The sequence below is a fragment of the Zea mays genome, chromosome 6, assembly GCF_902167145.1.
Source record: "Zea mays cultivar B73 chromosome 6, Zm-B73-REFERENCE-NAM-5.0, whole genome shotgun sequence".
NCBI lineage: Eukaryota > Viridiplantae > Streptophyta > Magnoliopsida > Poales > Poaceae > Zea > Zea mays.
The window spans coordinates 177,876,406-177,889,823 of record NC_050101.1 but is presented as its reverse complement, the minus strand read 5'-3'; the positions used below and the strand labels follow the sequence as shown (position 1 = coordinate 177,889,823).

The 13,418-nt window shown below is 47.9% G+C and overlaps 1 protein-coding gene across 1 annotated transcript; it reads right to left on the bottom strand.

Moving 5' to 3' along the window:
• Positions 1-9,952: 9,952 nt before the first annotated feature.
• LOC103630779 (uncharacterized) lies at positions 9,953-11,665 on the bottom strand. Its single transcript, XM_008651845.3, has 3 exons — positions 11,175-11,665; positions 10,951-11,069; positions 9,953-10,857 (listed from the first exon to the last, which is right to left on the bottom strand). Exons 1-3 carry the CDS (start codon positions 11,536-11,538, stop codon positions 10,453-10,455), a joined length of 888 nt encoding a protein of 295 aa, XP_008650067.2. The 5' UTR covers positions 11,539-11,665; the 3' UTR covers positions 9,953-10,452.
• Between the last annotated feature and the right edge of the window lie 1,753 nt (positions 11,666-13,418).

Sequence of the window (13,418 nt, the reverse complement as noted above, 5' to 3'; positions counted from 1 at the left end):
CGAGGGCTGCTCTCGCAAACCCAGCTCCGGCCAAATCGTTGACAGCGTCAACATACCAGCCCGAGAACTTGGGACCCGACCGTGCACCCGGGCTACGACCAGCTCGCATGAGGGAACAACCAGACCAGCCGAAGCATTGCGCGAGGCATTAAGACCTCGGAGGAGTCAAACCACTCCTCCAAGGCCTCGAGGGCTACACCCGGCGGGTGCGCTCGCGCGCACCCACCGGAACAAAACGCAACCGAGAAAGGCTGGTCCCCTTGCAAAAAAGTGCGACATAAGCCTCCAAGCGAGTATTAACACTCCCTTCGAGGCTCGGGGGCTACTGTCGGGGACCATAATTAGGGGTACCCTCAAGACTCCTAATTCTCAGCTGGTAACCCCCATCAGCACAAAGCTGCAAAGGCCTGATGGGTGCGTCTAAGTCAAGGATCGGTCCATTCGAGGGACCCGATCATGCCTCGCCCGAGCCCAGCCTCGGGCAAGGGCAGCCGACCCTGGAGGATCTACGTCTCGCCCGAGGCCCCCTCCAGCAACGGACACACCTTCGGCTCGCCCAAGGCCCAGTCTTCACCAAGAAGCAACCTTGGCCAAATCGCCACACCAACCGACCAAATCACAGGGGCATTTAATGCAAAGGTGGCCTGACACCTTTATCCTGACGCGCACCCTCCAGTCGACATAGCCGAAGTGACCGCAGTCACTTCGCCGCTCCACTGACCGGTCTGACAAGGGGACAGCGCCGCCTGCGCCGCTCCGACTGCTGTGCCACTAGACAGAGTGAGGCTGACAAGCAGCCAGGACCGGCCTCAGGCGCCATAGGAAACTCCGCTTCGCCCGACCCCAGGGCTCAGACTCGGGCTCAGCCCCGAAAGACGACGAACTCCGCTCCGCCCGACCCAGGGCTCAGACTCGGGCTCAGCCCCGGAAGACGACGAACTCCACTTCGCCCAACCCCAGGGCTCGGACTCGGGCTCAGCCTCGGAAGACGACGAACTCCACTCCGTCCGACCCAGCCGACGGTCTCCGCCTCGCCCGACCCCGGGGCTCGGACTCGACCACAGCCACGGAAGACAGACTCGACCTTGACCTCGGAGGAGCCTCCACATCGCCCAACCTAGGGCACCACGGACCGACCACGTCAACAGGAGGCGCCATCATTAACCTACCCCAAGCTGACTCAGGCTACGGGGAATAAGACCGACGTCCCATCTGGCTCGCTCCGCCAGACAAGTAATGATGGCGCCTTGCACGCTCTATGACGACGACGGCTCTCAGCCCCCTTACGGAAGCAAGAATACGTCAGCAAGGACTCGACAGCCCCGACAGCTGTCCTTCCGCCAGGCTCCAGCGCTCCTCCGACGGCCACGACACCACACGAACCGGGTGCCAAAACCTCTCCGGCTGCCACGATGGCATGTACTTAGGGCGCTAGCTCTCCTCCGCTAGACACGCTAGCACACTGCTACACCCCCACTGTACACCTGGATCCTCTCCTTGCGCCTATAAAAGGAAGGACCAGGGCCCTCTTACAGAGGGTTGGCCGCGTGGGGAAAGGACGGGACAGGCGCTCGCGTGAGGCCGCTCTCTCCCTCCCGCGTGGACGCTTGTAACCCCCTACTGCAAGCTCACCCGACCTGGGCGCGGGACAAACACGAAGGCCGCGGGATTTCCACCTCTCACGCCCGTCTCCCTCCGGCTGCCTTCCCCCCTTCGCGCTCCGTCTCGCACCGACCCATCTGGGCTGGGGCACGCGGCGACAATTTACTCGTCGGTCCAGGGACCCCTCGGTCTCGAAATGCCGACAATATGGAACATCCACCTATACTGAACAGGACCACCGACCTTAGCCTCATATGGAAGATGTATAAAGAGATGCTGCATAGGATTGAAGAAACCCAGTGGAAATATTTTTTCCAATTTGCACAAAAGCACCGGTGCCTCTTTCTCCAGCGGTTCCATCACATCTCTTCTGATTTCTTTAGCACACAACTGTCTATAGAAATAGCTAACTTCAGCTAACGTTTTCCACATAGCTTCGGAAATGTACCCACGAAACATTACGGGCATGAGCCTCTCCATAATTATGTGGAAGTCATGGCTCTTCATTCCATTCATCTTCATTGTCTTCAAGTTCACAGATCTTCTAAAACCAGCGGCATAACCATCGGGGAATTTAATATCCTTCATCCACTTCATCACTTCTTTCCGTTGCTTAGATTTCAGACAATAGTCAGCTTTTGGTTTGCCTCCGTTTTCTCTAAGCACTTGGGTTGGACGATCACATATCACTGCTAAGTCCATGCGTGCTTGTCATTGTCTTTCGTTTTATCAGGGAAATCCATGCATGTATTTATGAGGGCTTGGCAAAAGTTACTCTCTTGATGCATGACGTCGATGTTGTGCATCAAAATCAATGACTTAACATAAGGAAGCTCCCACAAGCCACATATGTGAGTCCAGTTATGCTCCTCACCAATACCTTGATACCTTTTCCCACTCTCGTTTAGGACAAGTTTCATATGCTCTTCTGTAATTTCTATCCCACTACGTCGCTTGGGCGGTCCCTTCGTGACAATGGTGCCCTTCCTAAATTCCTTTCTCTGCCTTCTGAAGGGGTGATTGAAGGGTAGAAAACATCTATGGCAATCAAAGTAACATATCTTGCCACCAGCACTAAGACGAAAACAATCTGTATCTTTAGCACAATAAGGACACGTCAATCTACCATGCACGCTCCATCCAGAGAAAATACCATACGCCATAAAATCATGAACCGAGAACAGATATGCAACACGAAGATTGAATTTCTACTTCTTGAAGCAGTCATAGGCTTCCACACCTTGTCATAGCTTCTTTAACTCTTCAATCAGTGGTTGAAGCATCACATTGAGGCGTACGCCAGGATGCTCAGGCCCAGGTATAACAAGACATAGGAACATAAACTCATATTTCATGCAAAGAGCAGGTGGAAGGTTGTATGGTATGGCAATGGCAGGCCAACATGAATACGACGCAGCGGTCATATTAAATGGCGTGAAACCATCAGTTGCCAAGCCGATACAAACGTTTCTTGCATCGCTGGCAAAATCTGGATCAAATTTGTCAAGAGCCTTCCATGCATCACCATCTGACGGGTGCACCATTAACCCATCTTGTCTGTCCGTACAATCTTTATGCCACCTCATGTGCATAGCGGTCTTCCTCGAGAGAAACAAACGTTTCACTCTAGGAGTGAGAGGCATGTACCGAAGCTGTTTATGTGCAACCTTTGTCACCACCTTCTCCCCATCTTCATTTACAAGCTCCACGTACCTCGACTTCCCACATTTTAAGCATTTCTGTTCTCTGCCATATTCCTTCCAAAAAAGCATACAATTGTCTTGGCAAACATCAATCTTTTCATACTCCATACCAAGACCTTCAAGCAATTTCTTGGACTGGTACATGTCTTTGGGCATCTTGTGACCCGTAGGAAGAACCTCGCTAATCAAAGCCACAAGCTCCTTGTAACAATTAATTGAGAATGCAAACTTGGACTTGATTGACATCCGCTGGGTCACGAATTCCAGTACGGTCACGTCAGTGTGCCCGTGAAGAGGCTCTTCTGACGCTTTGAGTAGGTCGAAGAACTTCTGAACCTTCGGTGTAGGTGAATCATGATGATCTGGTGCCAGTTCAGGCTGCAGATCCTCAAGCATCTGGTCCATCCTATCAACATCATCTTCACCGTCATCAACTTCTACTTCTGCTACTCGTTCAACATCTTCACCATGGAGATACCAGACCTTATAGCCTGGCACGAAACCATACGAACACAGGTGTAGTGTGACCTGCCTCTTGGTGTGGCTCGTCATATTTCTACATTTATTGCATGGACACCTAATATTATCTATTTGTGACAAAGCAGCTGCATGGTCCAGAAACATCTGCGTCTTGGCAAACCATTCACTTGTGTGACACCCACCCTTCTTGAAACCTTCATACATCCAATCACATCTATCACCCATTATTGCGGCTGTGTGTACGAGTAAAGAGTGCGTGTGAGACATTCATGTTTCTACACGTCACACATACATCTATAGGTAAGTAGTAAAACTATATATATATATATATACACATAACATCACCTTCATCACATTAACATGATAATAATTAATTAACAATATTGCAACATCCAATTTTAAGTCAAATCATACTAACAAATAACATGTGATATTAAAACCGACGAAAATTAACATGTGATATTAAACTAACAAATTGTAATCGTATTACAGTTAACTCCCGTCAGCCATAAAAACCGACGAAAATAAACAATAATCACACTCTAATCAAGCCACATAAACTAACTCTAATCACACTCTAATCATATGTTATATTAAACTAACTCTAATCACATTAAAGCTAACTCCCGTCGGCCATAAAAAACCGACGAAAATAATCACATGTATTTACATATAGGTAGGATTATACCTCGACGGGGGGTTAGAGGCGGCGTTCGGGCGGACGGCGGCGCTCCGAGACGAGCTGAGGGCGTTGGCGGCCTCGGGGGCGGCGTTCCGGCCTCAGGTGGCGGGCCTCGGATGGTGGCAGCGCGGAGGAGCGGTGGCGCGGTGGCGTGGCGTCGCGGTGGCGTGGGGGCTCGGTGGCCCGGCGGCGCAGGAGCTCGGCCGCGCGACTGCTCGGGCGGGCCGCTGCTCGCTGCGGTCGGCGGCTCGGGCGGGCGGCGGCGTTGGGGGCGGCTCGGGCGGGCGGCGGCGTTGGCGGCTCGGGCGAGCGGCGGCGGCGGCTCGTCGGTTTCAGATGAGAGAGAGGAGGAAGAATGAGTCCGCGCGGGCTCGGACGTGGCTCTAAAACCATTAATCCCCGTCGGCCTATGACATGGTCGACGGGAATTAAATAACCCCCGTCGGCTTAGGGACAAAGCCGACGGGAATTACTTAACAAAGTCGGCTAGGTGACGTGGCCGACGGGAATTAAATTAATTCCCGTCAGCTAGTTGACGAACGACGGGAGTTACTTAATTCCCGTCGGCTTTTGCACTGGCCGACGGGAATTAATCTGGCCGACGAGAGTCAACGGAATTCCTGTAGTGTTGCCACGCCATCAACCGGGTCTACCTTCATCGCCTCCTCAAGAAGACTTCATATGAGCTTCTACCCGGTAACAAACCCAATGTATCTTACTTTCGTGTATTTGGGAGTAAATGCTACATTCTAGTGAAGAAAGGTAGAAATTCTAAGTTTGCTCCCAAAGCTGTAGAAGGGTTTTTATTAGGTTATGATTCAAATACAAAGGCGTATAGGGTCTTCAACAAATCATCGGGTTTGGTTGAAGTCTCTAGCGACGTTGTATTTGATGAGACTAATGGCTCTCCAAGAGAGCAAGTTGTTGATCTTGATGATGTAGATGAAGAAGATGTTCCGACGGCCGCAATACGTACCATGGCGATTGGTGATGTACGACCATAGGAACAAAAGGAGCAAGATCAACCTTCTTCCTCAACAATGGTGCATCCCCCAACTCAAGACGATGAACAGGCTCATCAAGAAGAGGCGTGTGATCAAGGGGGAGCACAAGATGTTCATGTGATAGAGGAAGAAGCGCAACCGACACCTCCAACCCAAGTTTGAGCGACGATTCAAACGAATCATCCCGTCGACCAAATTTTGGGTGATATTAGCAAGGGAGTAACTACTCGCTCTAGATTAGTTAATTTTTGTGAGCATTACTCTTTTGTCTCTTCTATTGAGCCTTTCAGGGTAGAAGAGGCCTTGCTAGATCCGGACTGGGTGTTGGCCATGCAGGAAGAGCTCAATAACTTCAAAAGAAATGAAGTTTGGACGCTGGTGCCTCGTCCCAAGCAAAATGTTGTGGGAACCAAGTGGGTGTTCCGCAACAAACAGGACGAGCACGGGGTGGTGACGAGGAACAAGGCTCGACTTGTGGCAAAAGGTTATGCCCAAGTCGCAGGTTTGGACTTTGAGGAGACATTTGCTCCTGTGGCTAGGCTAGAGTCCATTCATATTTTGCTAGCATATGCCGCTCACCATTCTTTCAGGTTGTTCCAAATGAATGTGAAGAGCGCTTTCCTCAACGGGCCAATCAAGGAGGAGGTGTACGTGGAGCAACCCCCTGGCTTTGAGGATGAACGGTACCCCGACCACGTGTGTAAGCTCTCTAAGGCGCTCTATGGACTTAAGCAAGCCCCAAGAGCATGGTATGAATGCCTTAGAGACTTTTTAATTGCTAATGATTTCAATGTTGGGAAAGCCGATCCAACTTTTTTTACTAAGACTTGTGATGGTGATATTTTTGCGTGCCAAATTTATGTCGATGACATAATATTTGGTTCTACTAACCAAAAGTCTTGTGAAGAGTTTAGCAGGGTGATGACGCAGAAATTCGAGATGTCAATGATGGGCGAGTTGAAATATTTCCTTGGGTTCCAAGTGAAGCAACTCAAGGACGACACCTTTATCTCCCAAATGAAGTACACGCAAGACTTGTTAAAGCGGTTTGGGATGAAGGACGCTAAGCCCGCAAAGACTCCGATGGGAACCGATGGACACACCGACCTCAACAAAGGAGGTAAGTCCGTTGATCAAAAAGCATACCGGTCAATGATAGGGTCTTTACTTTATTTATGTGCTAGTAGACCGGATATTATGCTTAGTGTATGCATGTGTGCTAGATTTCAATCCGATCCTAAGGAGTGTCACTTAGTGGCAGTGAAGCGAATACTTAGATATTTAGTCGCTACGCCTTGCTTCGGGATCTGGTATCCTAAGGGGTCTAACTTTGACTTAATTGGATACTCAGATTCCGACTATGCTGGATGTAAGGTCGATAGGAAGAGTACATCAGGGACGTGCCAATTCTTAGGAAGGTCCCTGGTGTCGTGGAGTTCTAAGAAACAAACTTCCGTTGCCCTATCCACCGCTGAGGCCGAGTATGTTGTCGTAGGACAGTGTTGCACGCAACTACTTTGGATGAGGCAAACCCTCAGGGACTTTGGCTACAATCTGAGCAAAGTCCCACTCCTATGTGATAATGAGAGTGCTATCCGCATGGCGGATAATCCTGTTGAACACAGCCGCACTAAGCACATAGACATCCAGCATCACTTTTTGAGAGACCACCAACAAAAGGGGGATATCGAAGTGTTTTATGTTAGCACCGAGAACCAGCTAGCCGATATCTTTACCAAGCCCTTAGATGAGTCAACCTTTTGCAGGCTGCGTAGTGAGCTAAATGTCTTAGATTCGCGGAACCTGGATTGATTTATAGCATACATGTGTTTTATGCCTTGATCATGTTCCTTAATGCATTTTGTTGTTTATTTATGGTGCTCAAGTTGTACAAGCACTCCCCGGACCTCACAAGTCCATTTGCAAGTGATGCACATATTTAGGGGGAGATGTGCTACAACTTGACCCTTTGAGACTAACTGTGTGCTTGAGTTTGCTTAATTTAGTCTCAAAGGAGGTTTGAAAGGGAAAAGGTGGACTTGGACCATGCAAGACTTCCACTGCACTCCGATGAAAGAGTAACTGATTCCAAGTTCATCTTTGTACTTCCACTACTCTTAGTTGAAGATTTTGGTGAAGCAATGGGGTTTAAGGGCCAAGATTGATCCCGTTTTGGTGCTTGATGCCAAAGGGGGAGAAAATAAGGGCCAAAGCAATAAATGGATCAGCTACCACTTGAGAATTTTGAAAATAGTAGAATAGAGCTTTTGGTTTGTCAAATATCTCTTATTGTCTCTTTTGTCAAAAGTTGGCATCTTGTGGGGAGAATGGTTGATTATGGGAAAAAGGGGGAGTTTTTGAAATCTTTGATCAATTTCTCTTGGAATATCTTTCTCTATGCATCAACAAGTGTATTTGACTTAGAGATAGGAAATTGAGGTTGATTTGCAAAAACAAAACCAAGTGGTGGCAAAGAATGATCCAAATATGCCAAATCTGATTCAAAACAAATTTGTGTTCTCATTTGAATTGAGGTTGCACTTCTTTTAGTTGCTTTATGTTGTGTTGGCATAAATCACCAAAAAGGGGGAGATTGAAAGGGAAATGTGCCCTTGGGCCATTTCTAAGTATTTTGGTGATTTAGTGTCCAACACAAGTGCTTAAATGATAAACTATGCCAAATGGTGGATATGGTGCAAATCAATACAAAGGTATGATTCTAGACTTAGTACATTGGTTTTTGTGTACTAACATGGTTGTCTAAGTGCTAGAATCAGAGAAAATACAATTGGAAAAGCTTGGCTCGAAGCAGCCAAGACTCTGCGCAGTCTGGGTGCACCGGACAGTGTCTGGAGGTGCACCGGACAGTGTCCGGTGCGCCAGGCTGGCGGCTGTCAACTGGCTGCTCTCGGGACTTCGTCGGCGGCGTACGGCTAAAATTCACCGGACTGTCCGGTGTGCACCGGACTGTCCGGTGAGCCAACAGTCGGCCGGGCCAACGGTCAGCCGCGTGATCCGCGCGCGACGCGTGCCAGAGCCAACGGTCAGAAGGGGCACCGGACTGTCTGGTGTGCACCGGACAGTGTCCGGTGCGCCAACGGCTCTGAACCGCCAACGGTCGGCTTCGCCAAAGAAGGAAAGAAATCCGCACCGGACTGTCCGGTGCACCAGGCGACAGAAGGCAAGAATTGCCTTCCTGGAATGCTCTCAACGGCTCCTAGCTGCCTTGGGCTATAAAAGGGACCCCTAGGCGCATGGAGTAGTACACCAAGCATCCTTTGAGCATTGTTGATCACTCACACTTAATTCTTGCACACTTGTTCGACATTCTTAGTGATTTGAGCTCCGTTCTAGTGAGAACCTTGAGATATTGTGTTGAGCTCAAGTCTTGGTCTTTTGTGTGCGTATTTGCTGTGGTTTTGAGTGTGTCGCTTCCCTCCCTTACTCTAGTGCTTCATTTTGATTCTTATTGTAAGGGCGAGAGACTCCAAGTTGTGGAGATTCCTCGCAAACGGGAAAGAGTAAAGTAAAGAAGATCACCGTGGTATTCAAGTTGATCATTGGATCACTTGAGAGGAGTTGAGTGCAACTCTCGTCCGTTGGGACGCCACAACGTGGAGTAGGCAAGTTTTGTACTTGGCCGAACCACGGGATAAATCCTCGTGTCTCTTGTGCTTGTCCTTACTGTGTTTATTGTGTCTCACAAGAGAACTCCTCTCTAGCCACTTGGCCTTATTGTGCTAACGCCTAATCAAGTTTTGTTGGATTAAGTTCAAGTTTTTATAGGATCACCTATTCACCCCCCTCTAGGTGCTCTCAAATTCGGATATCCGTCGGATATTTGACCCGACGAAGCCGGGTATGGATACATTTTTTGACCCGTGGATCAGACCTGTATTCGACACGAAGTCAGGCGGGCATGGATTAGGATATTACCTCCCACCCACGAGTTATCCTTTGTATATCCGAAATCGACCCATAGTTTGTTTTTTTGCCTAGCCTATATTACACAACAAAGAGCAAACCTTAACTCCATGAACACCACGTATAACGCTCCCAATTCCCCACCATTGGCTGCCCCTTCTAGCCTTGCTGGCTTCCTGTGCTGTACCCAGTGCCCCCTTCAAGTCCCATAGACCGCAGCATAGCTGGCGACTGACCCTTCCGAGCTCCAGTGTCCTTGACCGTGGCCCATAGGCCCATAATAGTTCTTTTATTAAGTTTTAAATCATGTATGATGGTGAATTGAGAAGAAACTTAATTAATTATGCTATTGAATTATTGAAAATGATTGTGTCTATCATATCCGACGGATATCCGAAACCCGTCCGAAACCCGATAAGCATAGGCATGAATATATATTTCTACCTGCGGACAAGGTTCAAGAAAACGCTAGGCGCTAGGCAGGCGTTAGCCTACTGACTAGCGCCTAGGAAGATTAAACGTAGATTAAGCATGATTAATCGTGATTGTTTTTTTAATTTTTGTGCTGCCGAGAGCAAGATCAGTAGTAAGTACTAAGTAATAATAACACAACTAAGTAGTAATACTAGTGAACATACCTCTTGCTGTTCTGCATATTTATTTTTGACATAAGTTGCTTTCCTCCTTGGCTTCTTGCAAGTTGCATCCAACAGCAGCTGATCATCAAAGAGAGACAAGTTAATAATCTGAAAAACTCTACAATCAGATACTTTGGAAAGAGTAGAAACTCATCTATGAGGGGCAGCTCAATATTGTACATGCACAGCCAAGCTTCCAAACAACAGGGCAACATCACAATTCACAAGTCAAAGGATCACAAGAAAATATATAGAAAACACTCACAGTTCATCACATGCCTTAATGGTCCACAAATTAAATAACAATACAACACACATTAATGGTTTTATGGTCCACAGTCCACACACATTTGGATAAGTAAATAACTAGATATTAATATTTAGATAACTTGGCAGCATGCTGCCATCATGCAATCTCCTCACTCCTCATCATCCTCATAGGCAATGTCATCTTCTAGATGATTAGGATCTTCAGTTTCAGATTCCCACTCTTCTTCATCATACAACTCTCTAGCCACTCTTGCACTCCTGCGAGGTTGAAGTTGTTCATTAGTTCCCATTGCTTCTCCAAGGACACTCCATGGTATCCCTGTCCCCGGCATTACTCCTTCATCTTCCTCATCCCTAAAGACAGCCAATGCATGATCATCTCCTCCCTCAAAGAAAAACCCTTGAGCTTCAGAAGCATCACTACTTAGGAGCACTTCATAATTACTCTTTCTGGCAATCTTCTCCTTCTTGGACAGCAATTTATTATTGAATTGGATGAATACTAGAGAGTTTAGACGCTCTGTTGTAAGCCTATTCCTTCTCTTTGTATGATGCTGTACATTATAAATAAGAATTACAACATCAGCACATGTACATTAAATTAGTACTAGAGAGCAATTAGTAGAGACTAGAGACTACAAACTGACCTGTTCAAAGGTGCTCCAATTCCTTTCACATCCAGAAGAGCTAGATGTCAGTGAGAGGATTCTAATAGCCATGTATTGCAAATCTGGTGCTCCACCTCCATAAAGCCTCCACCAAGACGCTACAAAATGAAGTGAAATGTGTCAAACATGTGCAGAATTGATTGTAGAAAAATCTGGACAGAATTGATTGCACAACAATCTACACATAATTGACACAAGCTTACCCGGTTGGAACTCAAAGCGTTCACAGCTCCTTGCCATCTTCTTTGAGAAGGATCCTTGTCTCTTTTGGAACTTATCCAAGTCCTCATTAACAGCCCTATATTCCTTTTCATCATTACCATCATAAAAGGTCTCCACACATTGCATGAATTTTTCCACTACATTTGAATCAGAGAAGATTGCTGGATTGTTGTAACTATAGTATGGATTCAACATATATGCAGCCACGTGCAGTGGAGAATCAAGTCTATCTTTCATCTTCTTGTCAACAATAGCCATCACTTCTCTGTATTTATTTTCCACATTTCCAAATGCCTCCTTGATCTCCCTCTTTGCCTTGAGAAGTTCTCCGTACACATAACCCATAGATGGCTTCACATCTCCATCAACCAAACGTAGAACTTTCACCAAGGGCTCAAAGACCTTCAAACAAAGGGAGACACCTCTCCAAAAACGAGGGTTCAACACCGTGGCTGTAGCATCCTTGCCCTTTTTGGACATCTCCATTGACTTGATAAAAGTAGTTCCCTCACTAGTATTTGTGCACAGATTCATAATACTTCTTCTCTTCATATCTGTCCAAGCATCAGTCATGATGGAGCAGCCATGCTTAATCTTCTCATCTTCCCGGTCTTGTAGCAAGCTCTTGGTTCTTGCATGCTCCTCTTCCAACAATCTACCCCGAAGATCATGCTGAGCTGGAGGTTGGAAACTGGGACCAAATTGACCAATAGCTTCAACCATTTCCTTGAACTCATCATTATCAATAGCATGGAATGGAATAGATGCAAAAATAGATTGGTGCAGAAAAATAAAATTCCAGCAACTAATAATGCATGGATTGGAACAAATATGAAGGTTGCACAACAATAAGAATTGGTAAATTCCTTAAGTACAGAACATACCATGTGTATACACCCATCTAGCAACATATTGCTGCACTTGGTGTGTTCTCTCTTTCCAAAGTGCATCATTTATGTTTTGTTGCCTCTTAGCTTCAGCATTGCTTAACTTGGGATCAATGGGACGAGTAAATTTGTCCATGGGTCCTAGCTTGCGAGGGGTACTTGAGCTTCCAGCAAGTGACTCAACTTCTGTCACTTCCTCTTCACATGTTGCAAGTTGCACATTCTCCCTAACCTCTTTGTCATGTTGCTGCTTATCTTTCTTCTTCTTCGCTGTCTCATCAAGATTTCTCTTGCACTTCTGCTTAACTTCCTCAGTTACTTTTGGGCACTTCACAATAGATGTGCCAACATGAGCAAGATGCTGCTTAAGGCGATAAATTCCAGCTGTGCTCTCTTGTCCACAAAGAAGACACTTGACTCTGTTCTTGTCATTGGGATCACAGAGACGCCCCCACTCCCAGCCTATATCAGATGACTTCCTCTTTAGATGGTTGTTGTCGATCTCAGGTGGAGTCGCTGCTGCAGTACCATTAGTAGCAGCAGCCTCGGATGTTGACATCCTACAAGCACCCAATCCTCAGATGAACCCAGGACCAGGACAACCATAGAGAACAAAATCCAACCCAATACTCAAGCAAGAATAACATGGGGGAGAGATTGAAGGAGCACCTGGATTGGAGGGATGTGTGCCCACTGCCCACCTGTTCCAGCACCTGGATTGGAGGGATGTGTGCGATTCTGGAGCAGGAACAGAAATGAGCAGAGAACAGAGAAGAAAAGGAGGAGATGAACAGAGCAGGGAGTAACCTGGGCACAGCGTGGAGCAGGGGCGGCGGCAGCGCTAGCGTGGAGCAGGGCGTCCTCGGGCTTTTCTTACCGCGCGCGGGCCCTGTCTTCCTCTTCCCGCGTGGACCCTTTTCCCGCGCGTGGCCTGGCGCGGTGGCGCCCGCCCGCCCTTTCCCGTTCCCGCGCGCGCCCGCCCGCCCTTTCCCGCGCGTGGCCTGGCGCCAGACTTTTCGCGAGCGCGCCCAACGCGATTCCGCGCCGCCCAGCGCGCCTACACGCCGCCCAGCGCGCGTCCGCGCCGCCTAGACGCGCCCAGCGCGTAATCTTGCGCCTAGGCCATAAACGAGACGCTAACCCTCCGTCTAGCGTTTAAACCAGATTAAACCTCGTTTAATTGCATTTTTTTGAACCTTGCCTGCGGATATAGTTACGAGCAAATATTGATTGTAACCGTGAATACAGCTACCGGTGGATATTTGTAATATCCTATCCGAATTCGACCCGTTGCCATCCTAGCCGCGCCTCCCTCTCGCCGTCCCTCGCCCAACTGCC